This window comes from Lucilia sericata, unplaced genomic scaffold (genome assembly GCF_015586225.1).
Source record: "Lucilia sericata isolate MDLA Ls3-8-SP2 unplaced genomic scaffold, ASM1558622v1 Contig000590F_arrow, whole genome shotgun sequence".
Classification (NCBI taxonomy): domain Eukaryota; kingdom Metazoa; phylum Arthropoda; class Insecta; order Diptera; family Calliphoridae; genus Lucilia; species Lucilia sericata.
The window spans coordinates 179,823-207,155 of NW_023994597.1; the positions used below are offsets into that span (position 1 = coordinate 179,823).

At 32.5% G+C, this 27,333-nt stretch overlaps 1 protein-coding gene across 1 annotated transcript in view; it reads right to left on the reverse strand.

Moving 5' to 3' along the window:
• LOC119606480 (putative uncharacterized protein DDB_G0282133) overlaps nt 1-27,333 on the reverse strand; it is a 197,242-nt gene that overhangs the window by 122,163 nt on the left and 47,746 nt on the right. Inside the window, exons 5-7 of the mRNA XM_037960010.1 lie at nt 26,267-26,422; nt 26,136-26,165; nt 4,917-5,120 (exon numbers count right to left, since the gene is read on the reverse strand). Coding sequence (XP_037815938.1) covers nt 4,917-5,120; nt 26,136-26,165; nt 26,267-26,422 — 390 coding nt within the window. The remainder of the gene's footprint in view (nt 1-4,916; nt 5,121-26,135; nt 26,166-26,266; nt 26,423-27,333) is intronic.

Consider the following 27,333-nt stretch of genomic DNA (forward strand, 5'->3'; position numbering starts at 1 on the left):
TGGGAGGTTTCAACCCCCCTAATGATAGTCCGCCCATTTGAAGAAAAATTTGAAGATTTTAGGTCTATTAGTTTCTCAGACAAACGACAACGCCAATTTATTTACATGGATGTTAAAGTTGTTCTTGCAAAATTTGAGGATTTTAGCTCTAATAGTTGTTCAAATATACGAATTTTTCTATTTTCTTCATATGGGGGATTCCAAGTCCCCCTGATAAAAGTCCGCCCTTTTTCCCCAAAATGTTCAGATGAATATTAAAGTTCTTCTTGCAAAATTTTAAGAAGCTAGCTTAATTAGTATCCCAGATAAACGAATTTTTGTATATTTTATTCATATGGGAGGAGGAACGCCCACTTGAAATTTTGAAGTAAAAAGTAGCCTATAGTTCCTTCCAGACATACAGGAAGACACTGTGAAAATTTCAGAAAAATCCGTCCAGCCGTTTAGCAGTCTATAAATTCCAAACAAACAAACATACAAACACACTTTAGTTTTTATATATAAGACATGATTTAATATTTTATTCGACATCATATTTATAACATTAATTTGATGGTCTGTGAAATTTTTTACTTTATTCGGCACTAAAATCTTAATTTACTAGACTATAAATGTGTTAAAATGTATAAAAAGCACCCATTTCCTATGGAAATTGTAAATATAGCTATATAGAAACTTCTATAACTTCCAAACCCATTGGGATCCCATTCTAAAAAATTACATAGCAATAACAATAAATTTGTCTATTTGTCATAAAAAAATTAAGAAAAATAAAGTATCCTTTTTTGAGATATTCAAGGATAAAGGACATTTTCCTCTATATGGTCCTTGCGCCAGGACTTCATGTAATTTTAATGAAATGTCAAAAACGAGTAATCGAAGACCTGTCGAACGAAACATTATTTGTTAAAATCGGATAACTGGTTCCAAAATAATTCAGTCATCAACATTTCTAATATTGAACAAAAATACCCGAGATGCCCTACTTTAGAGACCCATAAAATATGAACCGAATGAGTTATGAACCTAATTTATACGCCATAGAAACCGCATTAAAGACTAGAATATATGCCCCTGATTTGAAAAATCGAAACTAACAAAAATCGAAATAAACAAAAATTTAAAACAGCGTTTTTTGGTCGATTTATTTTGGAATTACCCCTCTTACTTGGTTTTAATGATCGATTTTAAATATAATTTATAAGGCTGAAAAAACAGTTTTATATGTTTTATGAGCAACCGCGCCATCTATCGGAGCTTCGCCCATTTTAGTTTTAAATATTGATATTGAAGATACTTGTAAAAAACTGTATATGTTTACAGTCACTGTCAGTAATATTCGATTTTAAATTGCGATATATTGATATTGAAATTTAAGCAGGAATTTTGAGAAAAAAAAATTATATATTTTTTTGTAATTAAAAGAAAAATTCAAAATACATTATTCTTGAGGTAAAACAAATAAAACAGCAAAAAATTATAATTTGCCAAAAATTAAAGCTTCATTAATATTCGGTTTTTTTTTCTAACTTGTTTAAAAATAAAGTCATTATCTGGTAGGTTAGCCATTATTTTTTACAACATTAGATAGACGATTTGACATATTAGATCAAATAATCTACCATGATTTTATCCCATTATTCTTGCAGCCTTTTTTGGGCTCAGTTTTAGAAGAAATTGTATTAGTACGATTTTTCCAATCTAAATGCTTCCATAATTTTTTTCTTGGAATTCATGTTGGGAGATTGGGCTAGTGTTTTAATCACTTTTGAACAATTATAAATCAACTATTCAAGGACAACGGTCCTTTGATGTTTAGGGTAGTTAACTTGGTATATTTTAAATGTTTATTCAATTTCCATTTTATCAGCTGATTGCTTTAAATTATCCCTCAAAATAGTTAAATACAAATCTTTGTTCATGTTAATGTCGATAAATGCTAGGTTTTCGACTCCATTTGATAATATAGAGTCCCAAACCATCACATGTCCTCCTCTGTTTTACTATTGGAGTAGGGTTTTTTTCATTCAGCTCTTCATTTGGTTTCCGCCACACCATCCGACACTTCAAATATATTAAATACGCTCTTATCAAAGAATATAACTTCGTCCCACCAAATTAATTTTTTTTGAGACGTTCATTCACAAATTTTAGTCGGTATGTTCCATACTTATTATTTATTATCGGCTTCTTACTAGGCACTCGGCCATTATATCCTTGACTTTAAATCTTTCGATGAATTATTGTTTCTGAAGCAGTCTTTATTAATTACAATTTTAGGAGCACTTAGCGCGGAGTTTTCTTTAAATGAATGCGACCTTCATTTTTATACCTTTGTACAACATCACCGACAGTATTTGACTTCATATTTAGTATTTCACCAATATTTTTATATGTTTTTTCATCTTCATATGCAAAACTACAATTTAATTTTTTTCTATAGATGATTTTTTTCCTTAAGACCGATTGTTTTTTATTAAAAAAAAAAAAACCTTTTTAAAATTATTCCACATGATACACGAGCTTATTTGAACATCATAATATAAATTCGTCCATTATTCACACAAATTCGTCCATTATTTGAACGGTTAATATTCTATGTTTTTCAATTTTTTATTATATTTAATTAACATAAGTATATAAAGGATTTGGTATGTATAAAAAAACTCTTAATATGTACAACAATAAGTACAAAATATTTTTTTAAATACCTTAAATTTATTTAAAAATTAAGAACAGAAAAAACGGAAACGTAAAACCCGAATATTAATGACAGTCACTGTAATTTCCAAAATAAACGAATTTTAGTATCTTATTAATATGGTATATGCCACGCCCACTATATATGGTACTTCCATGTCCCAAAATATTTATTTTCATAAGGGTAATGTCAATGTCAAAGTTGACCGTACAAAATTTAAGGACTATAGCCATATAGTAGCATATAGGCGAAAGGGATTGTCAAAGACCTAAGTCCCCTGTCAAAAACCTAACTGGTGAGAATGTATTAGTAGAAGCACAAAAATAAACACAGTTGTTCAAAAGATACTAAATAATAAATGCATTTTTGATACCTTATTTTTTGTATATTATTACTGGGATTTCATATACTAGTGGATGAAAATAATAGTTAATTAATTTTCTTAGAAGATATTTCATCTTAAAACATATTATAAACACGTATTTTTGTTATTTTTTTTTCTGCACTAATGGACAAAGAAAAAAAGTATGTGAAATCCTTTTTTCATTTTCAATACGAAAATTTACAACTTTTCTTTTTTCAGTTTTAATTAAAATGAAATGTCAAAGAATAAAAAATATTTTTTTTTTCGTTTGTAAAATATAAATTATTTTCGGGGAATTAAATACATTAAAAGTGTGGCAAAAAATAATAAATATTAAGTTTAAGTGATAAGAAAACCTATTAAGTGCTAATATCCTCGCAATTTCGCGAAGAAAATTTGAAGATTTGTGAGCGCGTTTAGTGTGTTTTATTCTCTCAGAACTCGTCTGTGTGAAGAGAGTTACAAATTTTGTTTGACAACCCCTTCAGTTTCGCCTATGTCCCTACTATATGACTATAGCTCTTATAGTTTCCCATATATATGAATTTTAGTATTTGATCAGTATGAGACAAACATCAAACATATGTATGTTCACAACAAAAATTTGGTGAATATGAAATTTTTTAAAGAAAAAATATAAATTAATAGCAAACTAATATTAAAATATGATTTGTAATTGGATTTATTTTATTTGTCATAAATTGGTTTTCAAATGAGTTTGTTGTGAAAAATCAAAACAACCAATTTCAATCTTGCGACCCACTATTAAGGCCGACTTTTGGGTCGCACATGCATAAAAGTTATTAATTTTCTTTTTAATTGTCTCCTATAGCATTTCTTTAAAAAGTATTACAAATCTAATGGAAAACAGTTTTGCAATTTGCGCATTTTATATTTTAATATAATCTAAAATTGTAAATATTGCGCAGGGCTGCAGATATGAGCAACTGGAATTATGAGCACGTTAAAGAATACATCAATACCATTTTAAACATATAAATAGTTTCGTGTATACGTCCCGATAAACAAAGTACTACTATATGGAACACAAAACCAATCACCAAAATCGCATAAAAAGACGATACACTTTAATGATACAAATGTAGTATAAAATAATTTTATGCTTTTTTGATAAAAATTAATATTTTCATATCTTTTTGAGTATTTTAATTTTACAATTTATTTGTTTATCACACTTTTTTCTCTATAACTGAAGCGCCAAAAGTATGAAAACAAACCAAATAAACAACATCCAACTTTAAGAGCTTGACGTTAAATTATGGGTTGCCACCTTATTCTAATAATTTGCACTTGTCTATTCCAAAACATTAGCTACCAATTACCATCATTACTTTTGGAAAATTGTTCACTTTAAAAATGGATTTTTTGCCTCAAAAACTGTAGTGAAATGCTACAAGCAGTGCAGCTAATGAGTTTATTTTCATTTTTTTACTTTGCTTTAGCTTTGGATACAATTGCTGAAATACTTTAGAAAAGCAGATATTTGAGTGCTTTTGCCTATTTCAAGCATTTAATTTTTTTACTTTGCTTTAGCTTTGGATACAATTGCTGAAATACTTTAGCAAAGCAGATATTTGAGTGCTTTTGCTTATTTCAAGCAAGCAATACAATTGATGCTAAAATACTATATATAAAAATGGATGGATTGGACTTTCTGCCTTTAAAATTTAAATGTTTTTTAGAAAGGGCCTTTTGTTTTTCGTTAATAAAATCGCAAATTTTGCCGGAGAAATTTTTTTGTGAACAATTATTATTGTTTGGTTAGTTAGGGCCGTTTGCGTTTTAGTTGACAATATAAATGGAATATTTTATATACACATATATAATTACCAGTTTGAGCTCCACTTAGTTGAGATATACTTAATGAACTTAAAATATTATTACGGTTTTGTATTTCCTGGAGTCTGTGAAGATCTTCTTGGTGCTTTATATGACTTTGATTTTGAATCTGCTGTTGCTGTAAATTCTGCTGAAGTTTTTCTTCCATTTGTTTATTTGATTTAATCATAACATTTTTCAATGCTTCTTCCCATTCTGAAAATTATGAAACAATATTTTAAAATTTACAATTTTGGAATAAACATTGTAATTTCAAAGAATTAATGCCAATTTTTAAAATATTTTTATATTTAAAATATAATATTGCAACCCTCCGTTGTTTCCTCGTAAAGCTATTTTTTATCAATTCTTTGTTACCGTTTGTCTAGATCATTGAAAAATCACAATATAAACAAGTAAGACCACCATGATGTGTTAAAAAACAGTCAGTACGAATTTTATTACAAAAAATCAAAAATACCAATTGCAAAACGGTAAGGTACCAAAGAGTCCCCTTTTATGGGTTCTCACTTAATCCGGGCTCTACATGCATAATTTAATATTTCTAGGTTCAATATTATAGAAATTTCAAAAAGTACCTTTTGAAGAACGAAAAAGTACCAAAAAGTCCCCTATTATGGGTTCTCACTTAATCCAGACACTACATTCTTAATTTCATGTTTCTAAGTTCAATATTATAGAAATTTCAAAAAGTATCTTTTGTAGAACGAAAAAGTACCAAGAAGTCCCCTTTTATTTGTTCTCGCCTAATCCTGGTTCTACATACTTAATTTCATGTTTCTAGGTTCAATATTATAGAAAATTTAAAAAGTACTTTTTGTAGAACGAAAAAGTACCAAAAAGTCCCCTTTTATAGGTTCTTACCTAGTCAAGGCCCTACATGCTAAATTTCATGTTTCTAGGTTCAATATTATAGAAAATTCAAAAAGTACCTTTTGTAGAACGAAAAAGTACCAAAAAGTCTTTTTTATAGGTTCTTACCTAATCAAGGCCCTTCATGCTAAATTTCATGTTTCTAGGTTCAATATTATAGAAAATTCAAAAAGTGCCTTCTATAGAACGAAAAAGTACCAACAAGTCCCCTTTTATTTGTTCTCGCCTAATCCTGGTTCTACATACTTAATTTCATGTTTCTAGGTTCAATATTATAGAAAATTCAAAAAGTACTTTTTGTAGAACGAAAAAGTACTAAAAAGTCCCCTTTTATAGGTTTTTACCTAATCAAGGCCCTACATGCTAAATTTCATGTTTCTAGGTTCAAGATTATAGAAAATTCAAAAAGTACCTTTGGTGGAACGAAAAAGTACCAAAAAGTCCCCTTTTATGTGTTCTGACCTAATCCGGGTTCTACATACTTAATTTCATATTTCTAGGTTTAATATTATAGAAAATTCAAAAAGAACCTTTTGTAGAACGAAAATTTACAAAAAAGTCCCCTTTTATGTGTTCTGTTGTTGGCAAGTAATTTTTTCTTAAGGGGGAAATCAAAACATTGAAATGGTAGATTAAAGCGTGGTATTTATTAATTTATAATACTAGATATACTCATAGTGTGTTGTCGAGTTTGGAAGGTTCAAATAGTACACTTCGGGTGTAAAAAGTATTTTAAACAATAAAGGTACAGGGCCAATGTACCCGTCATGCGGACGTATGCGGCAATCAGCTGCACGCGGAATCGGTTGAACACAAAATCATAAAAATGAATCACTTTTCAATTTCAAAAGAACATCAATTAATTCCAATTGAATTTTTTATTTGTTATTTAAATGTTTTTTAAAATTTTAAAATTTATTTTTTTTTCCTTTTTGTTGATTTTAAAAATGTTAAAATAAAAAGTTTTGTATAACAATTGATTTTCAAGCGGCCGTGCGTAAAAGTTGAACAATATTCAACTTTGCCGCATTGCAGACCTGGGATAAATGCATTAAATGTGTTAATGCATTAACAATTTTTTCTACATTAAAAAAAAATAATGTTAATGTTAAGTTTATTGCATTAACATTAACATGGGTACATTTAATGCATTAAATTTGCATTAACATTAAATATTTTTAAATTTAATGCATTAATTTTACATTAACATTAAATATTTGTGAAATTAATGCATTAATTTTGCATTAACATTAAATATTTTTGAATTTAATGCATTAATTTTCCATTAACATTAAGTATAAAATAATTTATAAAAATAAGAATACAGCGCTAAAGACCTCGGTCTAACTAAATTCAAGTAAAATTGAATGTGTTAAAGTCCTTTCTAATAAGTCCTATACTCGATAATACATATTAGAAGAATAGTATCACTTCCCAGATATTCCATTTTTAGTTTATTTTGTTAAAGTCCTTTCTAATAAGTCCTATACTCGATAATACATATTAGAAGAATAGTATCACTTCCCAGATATTCCTTTTTTAGTTTATTTTGTCTGTGGAATCTTATATAAATATCATATTTAAAACACACAAGTTTGAATGGAATATAGGAGTTATTAGAAAGGACTTTAACCTATTTAATTTTAGTTGTATTTAGTTAGATCGAGGTCTTTTGTGCTGTATTTTTATTTATGTTTATCAATTTTTATATATATTAATGTTAATGGAATATTAATTCATTCATTTTATTGCTTATTTAATGTTAATGTAAAATTAATGCACTAAATTCAGATATATTTAATGTTAATGTAAAATTAATGCATTAATTTCAAAAATATTTAATGTTAATGTAAAATTAATGCATTAAATTCAAAAATATTTAATGCTAATCGAAATTTAATGCATTAAATTTTACAAATTTAATTTTAATGCAATATTTTTTACATTAAATTAATTTTTTTTAATTTAATGTTAATGCAAAATTAATGGAAATCGCCCAGGTCTGCCGCATTGCCGCGTCTTTCATCATTGCCAAATCAAAATATTCGTAATGTGTCAATATTTTTATATGGAAAATTTTGTAAACATATTAAAGCTGGTAATGCTGCTGCCGCTTGAAGCCGCACGCCACGTACATTGGCCCTGCACTATAACATTTCTTCGTTTCGTGGTCCAATTTAAAAAAATTCTATAAATGAAATCTCCCAATGCGGTGTTCTGCAGGACGAACTATTCAATACTGAACTAGCTATCAACTGATTGGCTACAAGAGTGCATAAATCGTAACTGCGTTAACATCGGCAACTAACTGAAACGGAATTCCAAGCAAGTATACTTTGAAACTCTTCAATGCTTCGATCACGGCAGTCAGTGTTTTCTACTCATATCGTCAGGTGATTTTTGCTTTAATAATGCTCCGTTTCTTTTTATAGACGCATCAGTATAGACTTCGGTATCATTATTTCGATTACAGATTTGTAGCACACAATTTTCACTCATTATAGTTTTCAGTATGTCGACTGCTGCTCATCGCCTATCTCAGATTTTTCGATATTTTCGCATCCGTCCTTTATTTGTCGACTTAGTTTTTACTGGTCGATAATTCTTTATCAAATCCTTCACTTCGAGCTTAAAGAAATTCAATTTGATTTTAAAATTTTAACTTCATGCGATCTTTTAACAAAATGTTTACGTTTGTTAAGATGAAATGAATATGCTGAAATTGCGCATTTTGAGGAATTTTCCAGGGTGATACCTTATGAACATTTTGAAATTTGATTAAAGGAGCACGCAAAGGATGTCTCCTCAATAATAAACTGATTTATATGGAATCGTTTATACAATTTTTCACGCTGAAGATATTTTAAATTTGTTTTTTGTTTTAAGTTATGTATATTACTAACTTAAAAATACATAATAACAAAATTTATCATTATTTTCGTTAAATGTGATTTAAATACACAGAAAAAATGCATACTATATTTAAATTTTAAACAAAAGCAACTTCTTCATAAACAAAAAAATAATAATATAATTGATGCACATCTGACTATTAGAGAAGCCTTTAGGAGCGCTACTTGATCCTCTATCTCATTATGTGAACCAAACTACAATGATCCAAAATGATAAAAATGGGGTTCAAATCAGGGGATGGAGTTGATCGATGGAAAACGTGATCATTTGATGCCACCTATATATCGCCTGTCAACATTTTTGGTGTGTTTTTGTACATTTTCGAGATAGAATACTAAAAACATTCTAATTATCGATAATACAGGATCTTCAATCATTATCTATAATAACTTGTATGTATGTATGTATGTATGAATGTATGTATGTATGTATGTATGTATGTATGTATGTATGTATGTATGTATGTATGTATGTATGTATGTATGTATGTATGTATGTATGTATGTAGTATGTATGTATGTATGTATGTATGTATGTATGTATGTATGTATGTATGTATGTATGTATGTATGTATGTATGTATGTATGTATGTATGTATGTATGTATGTATGTATGTATGTATGTATGTATGTATGTATGTATGTATGTATGTATGTATGTATGTATGTATGTATGTATGTATGTATGTATGTATGTATGTATGGTATGTATGTAGTATGTATGTATGTATGTATGTATGTCTGTCTGTCTGTCTGTCTGTCTGTCTGTCTTCTGTCTCTGTCTGTCTGTCTGTCTGTCTGTCTGTCTGTCGTCCTGTCTGTCTGTCTGTATGTCTGTCTGTCTGTCTCTGTCTGTCTGTCTGTCTGTCTGTCTTGTCTGTCTGTCTGTCTGTCTGTCTGTCTGTCTGTCTTTGTCTGTCTGTCTTCTGTCTGTCTGGTCTGTCTGTCTGTATGTCTGTCTGTCTGTCTGTCTTCTGTCTGTCTGTATGTCTGTCTGTCTGTCTGTCTGTCTGTCTGTCTCCTTTTTTTCCATTTTTTGGCCCCCTTTTCCCCTTTTTCTCCCTTGCCCTTTGTCTCCTTTTTGGCGACCTTTTTCTACCAAACGACACACATTAAAAATGAAAGGAACAGTTTTCGAAAATGTTATATACCTCAAGTAAAAACTTAATTGAAAGTAATGAGTTAAAAAGCTAATAAAACCTCTTTTCACTACTTCTTCATTAACATTTTAAGTCATTATTTTAATACGGTGATGTTATTGGAGGCAAGTACTTCTACGCATGCTTACAAATAGGGAGTTAAAGAAGTACTTACAATTTCTCTTACAAAGAAGTTGTTGAGTAAGTTGTTTTGCTTTTTAATATTAAAAGAGCCAGCTAGAATATGAACCAGGGACTTCGGTTTGTTAGTCAAATGTTCTACACACTGTTGTTTTCACACACAAAACTAATTTTGTTTTATTTTTGTAAAACACAATTCTTAAAACGCAATTAAATAAAATGAGCAAACAAAATGACAAAGCCGAAAATAAAGTACTTCTATATCAGATTATAAGAAAGTCATTACTATAGTACTTCTAAGTAATGCAGACGGTAAGTAGTAGTCATTAAAAAGTAAGTGGTTATGGAAGTACACCCATTACCGAGTTTTTGCTGGGGCCGTAATAAAATATGAAACCTCTACTTTCGGAAATAAGAAAAAAGGTTTGAGCAAATTTGCGTAATTTTTTTTGGCAATTTTTTTTTTAAATTTAATTTTTTTTTGAAAAATTAAAAAAAAAATCTACCAAAAAACGAAACACACAAGATTTTTAAAAGTGCTTTCAAGTTTTTTGTTATATACTGTAAAAATATTAAATCTCTACTTTCGGAAATAAAAAAAAAGTTTGCGCAATTATTTTTGGTAATTTTTAAAAATTTTAGTTTTTTTTTTTGGAAAAATTAAAAAATACCCTTTTTCTACTAAAAAACGAAACACACAATATAACAATATGAGATGTATGTTTGATTTTCTTAATGGTCCGTATGTAGTACCTAGGGGCACTTATGATCCGATCATAATAAAATCAGGAAAAATGATTCACATTTATATTAAACATGTTCATGTCGAATTTCATCGAGGTAATAAAATGTATTATAATATAATTGTTAAACATATTTTCTTTAGGGGCCTTGTTTTGAACCTAGGGACAATTATGGACCGACCACAACATGCTAAATATTATCATGATTGTTGCAAATTTACATGTTTATGTGTAAATAAGTGCAATTTCGAGGGGAATTTGAATGGTCCGAAATCACGGACCAAAATCAGTTGGGTTCATCCTTGGGCCTCATTTACACTAACACAATCAAAAAAATTCCAGCCATTAACTCGACGGTATTTTCTATAATAGTCCGCCGCCGACCAAAAATGGTTGCACCACCGCCACCACAGCCGATCATTTTGCATCGGATTGTACAAGGCGAATTCACATAAAATGGTGGCAGTTCTGCAACAACAACATTTTACATGTAGTACGTTGTTGCTTTTGGTTCACGTAGATGTAACAATAATGACATTTTTTGGTAAAATTTTTTTATTTAATTAACACGTTGACGTAAATGACGGCTATAGACGTCGAGCACGGTCGCTCGTAGATGCAAATGACGTCTATAGCAGTAATATAGAGTTATTTTTTTCAATATTTATTTCTCTATAAATTTAATAAATATTTTTAAAATCCGTCAACATTATTTAAACAATAAAATAATATAGTTGTCTTATACCAAAAAAAAAAAATATACTCGTGGAATTTAACGAAGTACTAAAATTAAAAAATTAAAAAATTAAGTGTACATCTGGGTAGATTCATCTTTTCTTTTGGTGAGCGTCAACGAGTTAAAAAATAAAGACAAAGATATTAGAATTTGTGAAGAAAATATATCCTGAATTGAATAATGTTCATTTCAAACGAAAAATTCTATCCCGGCAGATTATTTTGCAAACTTTAAGTTATGTCGAGGGTGCTTAATCTCCAAGGGTAACGTGAGTACTCAGGTGGAAGCCACAGATCTGAGTGCCACTGGAGCTACTGTGACTGCGGCGAAACAGACAAGTATCCCAGGTCTGGTAGTCGAAGATGCTACTGGGGTAGACAAAACGGACAAGTTTTTGACCAGACAGCACAGAGTAACCTCGGACGACAACCTCTCAGGTCTAAAAGATTTGAACCTTTGTGAGACTAATGAGGATGACGTGCGCATGGTCTCCTCTGCGCAGCAAAACGCGGAAGAAAACGGAGGCCCATGACACTGACACAGGTGAAACGCAGGTGTCTGAGGGTAAGCGGTTGAAACCATCAACTAGCTTATCATCAGCACCTGAGTCATCCCGATGCGAAAATAACTACGGACAGATGGCTACTTCTGGAGGAGAAGATCTTGCGGGCACTAGTCGACGACCGCGTTCGCCAAATGGTCAAAGGGTGTCAAAATCATCGGTTGTGGTAATGAAAAAGCCTTAGGCTTTCTTAAAAAGTGCATCCGAGGAGTTGGCGAACCCTTTCCCAACGCAAAGATTGAAATCGTCCCATTCGACCAAATACCTTTTCGTACGACGGTGGGAGCGTGGGTTAATCCTCCTATTCTGGAGGACAAATCCATACTAACACTAATTAAGCGTCAGAATAAGGTACTTGGTACGACTGGACGATTGAACGAGGACGCATGAGGGATAAGGGAGAAGGTAAGGATCTCTGGATTAAAATTGGTTCAGCATCCCTCCGACTCCTTCGTTCCTCTCAAGGCGTCATAAAGTACGGGTACAACCAACTTCGGTTGATCTTGCCCGCAGAGAAACGCAGTAATGAATCTACACCACTCCGAAGCAGCAACGGACGACTTGCTGCGTTTATGGAGGAGGAAATTATCCACGTGGCCTTAATCCAAGAACCCTGGCTTGCAGCTTAAAGTTCGAGGCGTCCGGTCACGAAACTATGTGCTCCTTTCTCCAACCCCTGAAGGTATAATAAGGAGATGTATTTTGGTCAGGAAAGACATTAAATTAATTACAGTTCTGGTGATTTAACTGTAGCGACAAGGGCCAACCCTAATTATATCATCTGCGTACCTACCTTACGAAGAAGACAATCCGCCCTCACGTTCTAATCTATCCAGGACTTTAAGGGAAGCCTACTATGCACATTGGGGCAAAGGTACTTAAAACATGGCGATTAATAACCTACAAGGTTTTGATATAAGTGCTTGGTATCAATGAAAAGAGAATTTCTCCTACATTACAAATATATAATAATAACAATATATAATAACTTTAAAAAAAATTACTAAAAAATGCACTATGGTAACTCTGGATTCATAAATTTCGGCGTATTACTAATTTCTAGCAATAAATAAGAGTCCAAGCTACAAAATGTATTTTAAATTAATTTTATAAATTCTTGTAATACCGTGTGTAGTATTTTAAAATTAATATAAATAAAATTTTACATTGGGGGGAAATAGGTTTAAGCTGTCTAGTTCTTAGATAGGCAATTTGTGGCAACATTTTGATATTGAATGTGTTAATATACACATTGATGAATAACTTCTGTAACGAATTGTAGGAGAATTCGGGAGAATTTTTTACTATATTTGCTTATTAATTTTTTAAATTATAAAATTAGAAGTAATAAATTATCTTTTTATATAATTACAAATTTTATCCCGTTTTTACATAAATGTTTATAAAATTTTACACATGCATTAGCAACAAATTATTTTATAGTAATTTGTTAAAAATTTGGACTTTTTATAACAAGTTATCGTCTTTTCTTCACGATAAACATACACTTATCGTCGTTCCGGAATTATCTTCACGTATATCACAAAATCCAAAAAAAAATGAGTTAGGGTAATTTTTTGGGGTAAAATCGATCTAATCAATCCACAGGTTTTTATCTCTTGTGGCTTACGAGATATTCAGTAGATATTTTATTGTATATTAGAGTGGGTCGGTCTCTATGGACAAAAAAAAAGTTGTGTCAGTCACCCCCTAGGATTAAAGATATGTTAATAACATTTCCAAAAATATAAAAAATATTTTTTTGCCACGCCTAGAAATACCGCCCTTTTTGTTTTTTATATATAACGTCGCCATTTTAAGTCTGATCGTAACATATGATATATCAATATTTATGGCTTGACTGTAGCTATATTTCACTCTTAGAAGATTTTTTAATTCGACGTCATATTCTATGCGTGACTTCTGATATCTCGGATCCTTCTCTAAAATCGAAAATTGTGTCTTTACTGGAATAAAGTACATTGAATTATATGAACTATTAGCTTTTAAAATGCTCACTTTTATGCATAAACACCTATTTTATAGATATTTAAAAATGTTCAAGTATTTATCAACTGTTCCCATAACAAACAATTAATTTTCCAGGAAAAACAGTCGAAATTTTTTTTAAATGAACTATATATAACAGAAATCCGTTTTATTGTTTCAGTTACAAACCATTTCAGATCCTACTTCCTTTCAAAATAGCAGAAAGTTAACTATGTATGTACTATATATCAATACAGCAATATAGTGGTTTTGCTATGTCCGTCCGGCTGTCCATCCATTTAAACCTTGTAATCAAACTACAAGTCGCAATTTTCCAGATAATTTGATGAAAATAGCCTCAAATATTTCACTTTACCAAAGGACGATATTGTTTGAAAATGGATTAAATCGGAGCTCTTAATTGTGGCTTGTCGTTATTTCCCTCTTAAACACTTCCATTATGATGAAATTCTGCATATCTAACTCCTATATGAACATAAATCCCTCCACCAAATTTTGATAGGATCGGTCTATAATTGATCCTAGCTCCCATATATAGGCTCTTTCAGAAAATTAGTTTTTCATCAATAAATTGCCTAAAAAGTAATGGACAAATTTCAATATAAATGCTTTATTAAACAAGAATCAAGAAATCAACTCATAACTGGTATCACATGGTCGGCCATTCCCGTTTTTATTTCAAGAACTTCTTTAAAAATATATAAATATTTAAGAAAAGTTAATCTATCATTAAATAAATTTATTACATTTTATAAAAATTAATATAAACATTTTTGAAAATTGTTTAAAAAAGAACCAAGAGACATGCAAGTAATTGTATGATAGAAACAAGAAATATTTTTATAAAGTATAACTATTTAATTTTGCATAGATTTTTATAAAATAAAATGTTTAGTTTTTATGTACCTACGTGATTTTGTTATTAATTAATAAAATTAAATGCCGAATAAAATTATCTTCCTTGTGTTAAGATAAGGGCAGAATGAAATTTGTGTATTGTAAATTAATTTGAAAAAATAGTTTTCGACCATATCCCTAGCAAATTAATTGTTTGTAGTTAGAACTATACAGGTATTTTTAAATACCTGTAAAATAGGTGTTTATGCATAAAAGTGAGTATTTTAAAAGCTAATAGTTCATATAATTCAATGTACTTTATTCCAGCATAGCCACAATTTTCGATTTTGGGGAAGGATCCGAGATATATATATAGAATATGACGTCGAATTAAAAAATTTTCTAAGAGTGAAATATAGCTACAGTCAAGCCATAAATATTGATATATTATATGTTACGATGGCGACGTTATATATAAAAAACAAAAAGGGCGGTATTTCTAGGCGTGGCAAAAAAATATTTTTTATATTTTTGGAAATGTTATTAACATATCTTTAATCGTAGGGGGTGACTGACTCAACTTTTTTTTTCGACCCACCCTATTGTATATCCACTTTTTTTTAAAATTTAATGTGTTATCTTAAGGTATTTGCCATTTTTGTGGATATACAACAAAAAATGTATGAAATTATTGAAATAAAAAAAAGTTGTGTTATCTTCACGCATGTGTAAAAGATAAAAATACTGAAAATAGTCTACATATAACACCGTCTGACACTCAAAATTAGACATGAACCAGATGATATATGTCTGAAACTAGAGATTAAATGATGCTAAGCTGCTTTCACAGTTTTTTATTTTGTGATCCTGTTTCCTTGTAAAAGGACTTTAAAAAAATTATAAATACTTCTGCTTACCCCACTTTGCAAAAAATGCCTTAAAAGACATTTTTGACATCTTCTTATCCTGACAGTATAAAATAAAAATAATACAAAATATTTCCCAACTCCTCTTGTTCTTTTGACAACAAATGTGGCATTGTTTGAGCAGTAGAAAAAAATTTTTCTTTTTTTGAAAATTTACTTCCTTAAAACTTTGAAGTCCTTTAAAAAGGACACTGGATTGTATTAAAATTTTTTAAACAATAGCAATTACAAAATGCGAATACAGATTTCGTATATAAACCCAGCAAAAATTTGGAAATGACTTGTACTTACTAAACAACATACTTTTCAATGACAACTTCTTACCGTTTGCATTACTTAGAAGAAAATTAAAGTTGTATGTATAAACCATTATTTGAAGCGCAATAAAATAGCTAAGCAGTGGTGCAGTGAGTATAATATTTGACTAACAAACAGAAGTCATTGACTCGTATACTCGCTGGCTCTTTTTATTATTAAAAACAAAACATCTTCCTCAACAAGTAATTCTTTAACTCCCTATTTGTAAGCGATGCGGTAAGTACTTGTCTCCAATGACACCACCGTGTTAATATATTGAGTTAAAATGCTAATGAAAAGAGGTTTTATTAGCTTTTTAACTCATTACTTTTTAATGTAAGTTTTTCTTGGGAAGTTAGCTAAACATCTGCGTTTGAGAGAGAATTACATAAAAATGATGCATACTGTATTAGAATAAATAAAAATAAACATAAACAAAATTAGTGTATATTAACTAAACTAATAAATACCAATTTTTGTTACTGCACAAATAACGGATATACGTGAAGATAGTTTGAGAGAAAAAACATAATGCAGTTTTTATCAGTACATTTTCACGTATATGCCATAAATTAAAAAAATAGTTCTCATAAAGTGGTTTATACAACAATTTTGGGAAATTCTTCTTTAGCTAAAAATGATCATATCTTGAAAAATTTACTCCATGACTTTGGATATTTTTACAGTAATCGATGTAGAAAAATCAAGCACTTCGGCGCAATTTTGGTATATAAATTGTTTAACCCTTTACTTCAATTTCCCAAAAAAAAAATTCTGGAGATACGTGAAGATAACTGTTGTAAATCGAATAACCATTTAGTTTTAGCATCACTATTAAAGTAACGGTTTTAAGTAGTATGTATTAGTGAACAAGATGAGAGTATGAAATAAATGTTTTTAGTTCTTTTGTTACACTCAACCCGGTCACACGCGTTTTATTCTAACAACAGGTTATGGGCCTTTGTTTAAAGTGAAAATTAAAAAAGAAAATTTTTTTGATAAAAGGACAATTTGAACAATAATTTTGATAAAAGTGTGAAACGATTGTGAAAATGGCAACGAGTTTATCATTTCCATTTGAGAAATTGCGTGGTCGCGAAAATTTTGATATTTGGAAGCGTCATGCCAAATCGTACTTGGTATTGAAAAATTGTTGGAAGATTGTCGAAGCGGGCTTAAGTGAAAATGCCAATGAAGCTGACAAGAACATAAATGAACGTGCTTTAGCAGAATTGACTCTGATGATAGAGCCGAATAATTTTGCACATATAGCGACTGAAACTACAGCGAAGAAGGCATGGGAGGCTCTGATGCGTGCGTTTGAGGACACTGGGTTAACCAGAAAAGTTGAATTATTGAAACAACTGGTGCAATTGAAATTGGCTGATTTTGATTCCATGGAGGATTACCTAAATAAAATGGTAATGACTTCCTTGAAGGTGAAGAATACCGGTTTGAATATTGACGACGAGCTGGTTGCATCTCTCATGTTGGCAGGTCTGCCGGAAGATTTCCGTTCACTGGTTTTGGCTGTTGAAAATTCCAAGACAAAATTGAGCGTGGACATGGTAAAGAATTTACTATTACAGGACGTGAAATTTGACAACAACAACATAAAGACGGAGGAGAATGCTTTTGTTACTAACAGAAAATTTCAAAAATCAAAAAAATTTAAGTGTCATGGCTGTAAGAAGGAGGGGCATTTTATAAAAAATTGTCCAAACCTACAAAATAAGAGCTCAAATGGTAACGGCTCAAAGCAGCAGACAAAAAAGTCGAGAGAATTCTGTTGGCGTCATTGTTTTCATCAAGTGAAGTCGGCGTAGATGAATGGTATATAGACTCAGGCGCAACAACACATATGTCGAGAACAAGAACAATACTTGACAACATTAAGGAAAGTCATGGCAAAGAAGTTGTTGTAGCAAACAACAACAAGCTAGCAGTTGAGTGTGTTGGTGATGCAAGTGTATACTTATCTACTAATGAGGGAGAAAGAACAATAATACAAAACGTTGAGTATGTTCCGCAGCTGTGTGCAAACTTGTTGTCAGTTAGACAATTAACTGCTAACGGTAAAAGAGTGATTTTTGAGCAGAACTGTTGTAAAATTTTTGATGGCAACAATGCACTCATGGCAACAGCAAGTTTGTATAATAATTTATACAGACTAGATTGCGTTTCTGAGAAGAAGACACAAAAAGCGTTAGTGGCAAAAAATGATGCACAGTTATGGCATAGACGCTTTGCTCATATTTGCGACGAAAATTTAAGGAAAATAAAAAATGAGTACGAATTTGACTTTCAAATGAATTTGTCTCAATGTGAAGTTTGTCTTCAAGGCAAACAAGTAAGAAACTTATTCAAGGAAAACGGTCATCGTGCAAATGAAGTTTTGGAACTTGTACATTCGGATGTTATGGGACCGTTTAAGACAAAATCATTTTCTGGTGCGAGATTCATTGTAATTTTTGTGGACGACTACTCTCGCAAGGTATTTTTATCACCGATAAAGAACAAATCCGATGTTTTTGAGGAATTTAAAAAATTTAAAGCCATGGCGGAAAATCAGTGCTCAAATAAGATTAAGATTTTTCGAACAGACAACGGCACTGAATATACGAACAACGCGTTCCAGAATTTTTTGAATGGTTGCGGAATAATACACCAGAAAACGGCACCATACACTCCAGAGCAGAATGGGGTTTCCGAACGCCTAAATCGTACAATCATCGACCGTGTTAGATGTATGCTGATTGATTCTGGTCTTGATGAAAAATTTTGGGCTGAGGCAGCTATGACCGCATCTTATCTGTTGAACAGAACACCATGCAGAAATCAAACAGTTTGTCCAGAGGAGCTATGGTCTGGTAGAAAACCGAGTCTCAACCATATTCGAGTATTTGGATGTAAGGCGTTTGTGCACATACCTAAGGTGAAGCGTTCGAAGTTGCAGCCAAAGTCTATCCCTTGTATTTTTGTTGGTTATAGTCTGGAGGCCAAGGCGTATAGATTATATGATCCTATCTCGAAGAAGATGCATATAATTCGCGATGTTGTTTTCATGGAAGATCAGGTACGTGGTAATGAAATAGATTTTTCTAATATCGTTCCGAATCTTATAGTTGAAATCAATGATGTCAATTCAGCGGAGGAATTGAATTGTGAATTGCCATCTAATATAGTACGGGAATTGGCAAATGATATTAAGGAAGAGCAAATTGATGATGAGGTAGCTGATGCATCAACCGACAGTCTGAATGTGGAATACGATGTCAACTCTGAAGATAGTATGAATTTTGAGGATGCATTTGAAGAACAGCGTGATGAAAACCCATCTGAAGTTCGCCGTTCTGATCGTTTAGCTGCTAAAACTGTCCGGGAATATAATTTTTGTGCGACAACTTTTGTGTCAAGTGATCCTGTAACAGTTAAAGATGCCCTGAACTCTATAGAAGCCAACGAATGGCAAGCGGCAATGGATCGAGAAATGAACTCGTTAAAGCTGAACAATACATGGACATTAATCAATGCATCTACTCGAAGGAATCCAATAAAATGGAAATGGGTCTTTAAGACCAAATATGATGCCAGTGGAAATAAGCTCTGTCATAAGGCAAGGCTAGTCGTACAAGGCTGTACTCAACAAAGGGGAATTGATTATGACGAGACTTTTGCCCCGGTTGTCCGCTACACATCCATACGGTTTCTAATTGCATTATCCGTCAAATTTAATCTACACGTTCATCAACTTGACGCTGTAACTGCATTTTTAAATGGAGATTTGCAGGAGGAAATCTGTATGGAACAACCTGAAGGCTACAATGATGGAACAGGCCGTGTTTGTAAGTTGAAAAAAGCCTTATACGGATTAAAACAATCCAGCCGTGTTTGGAACACAACATTGAATAATGTTCTAATTAAATATGGACTAAAGAAAAGTGATACGGATCAATGCGTGTACTATAATATCGATGATGGTAAAATTTTATATGTGGCCATTTATGTGGATGATGTGTTAATATTTTCCAATGATATTACTATGACGGGAAAACTAAAAGGAGAGCTGTCTAAGCATTTTCTCATGAAGGATCTGGGTGAGGCGCATTCGGTGCTAGGAATGCGATTTCAAAAATCCAATGGTACAATAAAAGTGGATCAATCAAAATACATTCAAGATGTTCTGAGAAGATTTTCAATGGATGACTGCAATCCAGTGTGTTCACCAGTAGATATTAACCAGAAACTATCTCTGGAAATGTGTCCGGTGTCTGAAAAGGAAAAAGAGGAAATGAAAAATGTTCCTTATATGGAAGCTGTTGGCTGTTTACTATACGCTGCACAAAATACAAGACCGGATATATGCTTTATAGTGAATAAGCTCAGTAGTTTTAATAACAATCCAGGGAAGGCGCATTGGTCGGCAGTGAAACGGGTAATGAGATACCTAAAAGGCACTATTGATAAAGGTCTTGTATACGACGGTAAATCTGAAGGACTCATTGGTTATTGTGATGCAGACTGGGCAGGAAACATAGATGACAGGCGTTCTACGACTGGTTATGTTTTTACTATGCAAGGTGCAGCTGTATCATGGGGTTCAAGAAGACAACGAACGGTAGCACTTTCATCGACAGAGGCTGAATTTATGTCGATAGTGTCAGCAATTCAGGAATCTATATGGCTTCGCAAACTTGAGCGAGAATTAGTTGAAAATCCTCCTGAATGCATCTATATATATTGTGACAACAAAAGTGCGATTCAAATTGCACAGAACAACTCATATTCTTCCAGAACCAAACACATTGACATTCGAGCAAAATTTATACGGGAAAAATTGGAAAGCGGAGAAGTCAAACTCGGTTATTTGGAGTCAAAGAAAATGTTAGCTGACATCTTTACGAAAGGCGTTCCAGCTGATGTTTATAAAAAATTAATAATCCAATTTAATCTTGTATAATATTTTTTCTTAATTTATAATTTTGTTTTTATACACATAATTTATTTTTGAATTTAATTTTAAGATGTTAAACAATATGTTTATTCAGGGAAGGTGTTGTAAATCGAATAACCATTTAGTTTTAGCATCACTATTAAAGTAACGGTTTTAAGTAGTATGTATTAGTGAATAAGATGAGAGTATGAAATAAATGTTTTTAGTTCTTTTGTTACATTCAACCCGGTCACACGCGTTTTATTCTAACAACAATAACTTCGGGGCGACGTTATTAAGAAACTGAATTTAATTATTTTTTTTGATAGACTTTTTCTATGACTTTAACTCCCGCCTGAGGGTAGAAAACAATGTCCAGAAAAAAACTAATGGCAAGGTTGCATGGAGCGAAATGTCAGCTTTCCAGCTATACAAATTTTTCTTCGAAAATCTCATTTTTATATCCTACACCACTTTGGTGGGGAGGGTTTATTGGGTTTGTGCTGATGTTTGTAACATACAAAAATATTCGTCCTATACCCACCTTAAAGTATATCAATCGGCTTAGAATCGTTTTCTAAGTCGATTTAGCTGGCTGTCCATGTAAATCTTGTGCGCAAAGTACAGGTCGTAATTTTGAAGATAATTGGATGAAATTTGGCACACACGCTTTTTTTGACCCTATTAAAAATGGTTAAAATCGGTTCGTTATTTCACCTAGCCCCCATACAACAGAACCCCCCGAAAAGGGCTTCTGAGCTCATAATTATGTTAAATATACCTGTATATCTATAAAAAGCGGCACAACTAATTTTTATACAAGCCTTGATGACCTTGCCAAATTTCATAAATATCGGGCCTCATCCTCATTTGACCCTCTTCAGAATATTGCTTGAATGTCCAAAATTAACTTATAGACACAAATATCGCGATGAAATTCAGCACAAATAAATATTATATAAATATATTCACAAAACTTTATCGGGCTTGGTCCATATTTGCCCCTAGCCCCCCATATAAAACCTCTTTCAGAAAATTAGTTTTTCATCCATAAATTGCTTAAATTTATTAGAACAAGGTAATATTGAAGATAAATGCTTTGAAAAATAAATCACATTTAATATTCATAACTGGTGTAGGGTATCATATGGTCGGTCACGCCCGACTATACTTTCTTACTTGTTAATTAATGAATTATTGCCAACCTTCTCCATATATCTGCACCAATGTGCTATGCTTCATGTAGTGAGCGGCAGGTGCCTAGGTAGTTCCGGCAACCGTGGTGGAAACCTAAACTAATGCAGCTAAGGAAAGAATGTAGGAAACTATTTAAGAAAGCGACGAGGGATACAAACCCCTTAAGCTGGGACGATTATCGTCGAAGCTTCAATACTTTTAAGAGGGAAACCAGGCGAGCTAAGAAGGAATCTTGAAAGCGTTTCTGTGAGGAGCTGGAGAGTACCACGGTGGCATCACGTCTATGTAAGGTGCTATCCAAAGACCCCGGTACGCCTGGATTCCTGATGAATCCGGATGGTAACTTTACTGAAAGTAACACCGATACTCTGGAACTGCTTATGGAGACACACTTTCCGGGTGGCAGAGATAATGAAAATGAAGTCTCCACTTGGGAGCACCTCGCAACTTCTCGAATCCACATAAGTGAATTAGTCAATTCCGTTGTTAGTATGGAGAAAATTTTGTGGGCGGTGTCATCCTTCAAGCCCTATAAATCTCCAGGACCAGACGGCATATTCCCAGCACTACTCCAGAATCGATCACATCATGCCATGGCTAATTCATGATATTTAGGAGCAGCCTGGAAACAGGATATATTCCTAAAGTATGGAGAGAGGTTATAGTGGTATTTATCCCCAAAGCAAGAAAAGTAAACCATAGTAAGAAAAGTAAACCAAAGTAAATCTAGTCGTAAATAAAATCCTTTTCAGACTCAGTAGGATGGGCTTCAAAGTAGTCGTATATGCTGACGACGTTGTACTTCTTATTCAAGGGAAATTTCTTCCCACGATATGTGAATGGAATCTTTTCACCAGAAGGTACAAAATTCCAGAATTCATACCTCCGCGTTTGGATTGTACCATTCTGAATACCTCAAGCGAAGCCAAATATCTTGGCATAATTTTAGACTCTAATCTCACGTGGAAAGGTAATGCTGAGAGTCGAATGAGGAAGGCATTATGTGCCTTCTATATATGTAAGAAAACCTTTGGGAATGTATGGGGTCTTAAACCATACATTGTGCACTGGATGTACACCGCGGTTATAAGATCTATTTTGACCTACGGAGCTCTTTTTTGGTGGAGAGCGGTGGATACCAAGACTTATCACTCTATTTTAAACAACGTGCAAAGATTAGCATGTCTTGCAATCACTGGCTGTTTGAGCTCCACCCCTCAGGCTAGTCTAGAGACGATGCTAAACATAACTCCCCTTGATATATACATCAAATGCATTTCTGCTAAATCTGCTCTACGACTTAATCAGTCGAACGGATTGAACATCGACCGCATTGGTCATGGCACCATCCTACAAAAGATAGGCAGGCCAATCATGGGGCAGGAAACAGACATTCAAGACCACAATACTGACAAGGGGTGATTGGGCCGCGAACACTGTCCTAAGGGACGACGTGATCTCAATCTATACTGATGGCTCAAAGACAGAAAAGGGCACGGGATCGGGAATCTTTTCCGAAAAACTAAATCTTCTACTGTCTCTTCGATTACCTGACACCTTCAGGCAGAGATATATGCCATATATACAGCCGCGAGAAGAATCCGGGAACTAAATCCGGGAAATTCGACTATACATATATACTTGGACAGCCATCAAGGCTCTTAACTCCAATGTTATTAAGTCGAAGTGTCTTCTCAATTGTATTCAATCATTGGCGCAACTGACACAACATCACGTTGAGTTGATATGGGTTCGAGGACATGAGGGCATCCGGGAAATGAAATATCTGATGAATGCGCAACCAAAAGGTCGTCCCTAGACTTAACCCTTGCGCAAAGGGATATTCACACTCCCCTGACGACCCTATCAAAATTGATAGATGAATGGGCTTTGAGAGAGACGGAACTCAGGTGGTCAAATATCACCACTTGTAGAATATCGAGACTGCTCTGGCCCACTTTGACAACAGATAGGACTAGGACTCTCTTTTCTCTTAGGAAGAATTTGATTAGGCTTCTAACTGGCATAATTACTGGGCACTATATGATTGGACATATGTCGGAACGTATGGGCTACCTAAATTATAGCTACTGTAGAAGCTGCTTGGACGAAGAAGAAGTGGAATTGGTACAAAACCTATGTGACTGCCCAGCCTTACAAGAGCACAGACTAATCTATCTTGGTAGAGCTCTTTTTCATGATCTAGACTGTCTCATAAACGTGATCAGTTTTATTAAAAATTCTAAGGATATCACAATGGGCCCCGAGGCCTCCGAGTGAACTCGCTGGCTAGCGAGCAACCCACGTAACCTAAACTAATTTGTTGTGAAAAATAAACATAAAAAAGTACATATTCATAAAAAAAATATATTACGAATGAATGAATCTTTGTTGCGAATGGATAATTCTGCTCCGGCGGATTAATTTTCACAATTTCAAACGTCCTGCTGCCGCCAGCCGGGTAAATACTTAATGTGTTTTTTATATAAAGTATTCCGGAGCAGACATTTTTTAGTTCATCACGTTATCTACATAGTATTGATCTTTAATCTATATATATATAAATGAATGTGTGTTTGTATGTATGTTTATTTGTTTGTTTAGACTTTATAGACAGCTAAGCGGCTGGACCGATTTTTCTGAAATTTTCACAGTGTTTTCCTGTTGTCTGGAAGGAACTATAGGCTACTTTTTATTTCAAAATTTCAAGTGGGCGACGTGTCACGCACGCATACAAAATAAGTATAAAATTTGGTTTGGGCAACTTTGACATCCATATGAATACATAGGAATAAAAAGGGTAGCCTAGCTACAGTGGGCACCTCCCATATAAAAACATCTTAAATTGATATATTTGAGGAAATATAACAGCTAGATTCCTAATTTTTTTCGGAGGCACTTTAGTATCAACATGAATGTTTAGGACATAAAATGGGCGAACAATAATTATGGGGCGTGGCACCTCCCAAATGAATTAAATTTTAAAATTTGTTTATCTGATAAATTATTTGAGATAGAATCTTAAAATCTTGCACAAAGACCTTTAGCATCCATATGAAAATTTAGGATAAAAATGGGCGGTCTTTCATAAGGGGGTCTTGGTACTTCCCATTAGGATTGAATATAAAAATTCGTATATCTGGGAAACTCTTAGAGGTAAAATTTTGCACGAGCTACTTTGACATCCATATGCAGATTTGGGTAATAAATTGGCGGACTAAATTTTAGGGGCATGGCACCTTCTTTATAAATTAAATAATAAATTTAGTTTATCTAGGTAACTATTGGAGCTAGATTTAATATCTGATCAGCTGATTGAATAACACCACCTTATGTGAATTTGTCTTGGGCTTGTACTAAATTTCTTTAGAAGAAACAAAAAATCTTATTTTAGTGATTCGCAGTGTACATGACCTAAAATATATCTGTTAATCTCAGTCGTTTATGCCGGGAGCAAGCATTTTTCACTATTGTTATTTTAAAACTATATCTATATCTTTTTGCAAAGTTGCATTATTCTTATATTTGTGCATTAGAACAAAACGTATATAATTCTAAGAATTTTCATGTCACTAAGTTTAGTATTTAAACATTCGTTGTAAAAGGAAAAAAAGAAGACTCAATAAAACATTTTACTTACTTACTGTTAATCTCATATGGTTTTTGAAATATTTTATGTGTGACAAATATTATCACAAACCCATTATACCCTCCATACTATGGTATGGATATTAATCACATCTAAAAGTGCTATCACATATTTTACGCTTATATAAACCATATTTTAGCTTACAAATAAAAACCCAGTTAAAAATGAGGAATCGAAATACGGAGTAACCCCCCTGATAAATGAATAATATTATGTAACATATATACATATAATATAAAGTTTGTTATAATTACCATTTGTAGTATTTTGATATCCATCAATACCTATTGAAATAAACAAACAGAATGACCATTAATTTAAATAATAAAAGTAAAATGTTTATCTTTGAATGTATACATATTTTTTGAGAAAATAAATATCGTACCATTTATCAAGTCTGGCAAATTAGGTGCAGTGCTTAATTGATTTGGGATTGTTTCTTCATTTTGTTTAAGTTTCAATGGCATAGTTTGTTGTAGTATCCCTGATGTTGAACTGAAGAAACTATTTTCATCAAATAGATTTAGTTTCGACATAGCATCTAAAAAAATAAGAAAATAGTAGTGTAGAGTCAGTTTTATATTCCTTTTGTTGTTTTCACAATTTTATTTGATTAAGTATATTTTATGAAACGTATGCATGTTAGTCCGACTCACTCTGAATGGAAAGCAAAAACGGGTTATTGTTACCCCTCTCAAAATTTACCTTGCTGTGTTTTATGATGATTCTCAAAATATTTTAAGTCTAGGGATGACCGTTCATGAGCTGGACCAAATTAAAAAAGGTATTTTAGAAGGTGGCGTGTCATAATGTCCAGTGACATAATGTCCATAGACTTTATGACACACTATAAAGCGACATAATGTCCATGGACATTATGTCACTTTTTTAAAATGTCATAATGTCCATGGACAGAAATGTATTGGAAAATTTGTTTAAAATTTAAGAAAGGGACACTCTTATCCCGAAAAGAATTGCCCCTAAATTTGGCGTATGATCCACATAAAATATGGTAGAGAGATTTTGGCTAGTAAGACTCTTTTTTGTGTTAGATTTCATCGCTATACTCGTATTTTTAAGCCAGTAAGTAATGAGCGTTAAAGTAATTTTCTGAAAGGACCTCATATGGGGGTTAGGGTCAATTATGGACCGATCCACATAAAATTCGGTGGAGAGATTTTGGCTCGTAAAAGATTTACTTATGCCAAATTGCATCGCTATACTCGTACTTTTAAGCCAATAATGACTGTTCAAGTCATTTTCTGATGGGTTTCTGACGGGTCAATTATGGACCGATCCTCATAAAATTTGGTAGGGAGATTTTGGCTAATATAAAACTTATTTAAGTTGAATTACATTGCTATACTAACACTTTCTAAACATATATGTATGCCCGTTAAGGCAGTTTTTCGAGGGTCCAGTTGTATAAGGGCTATCCGAAAAAGTGAACCG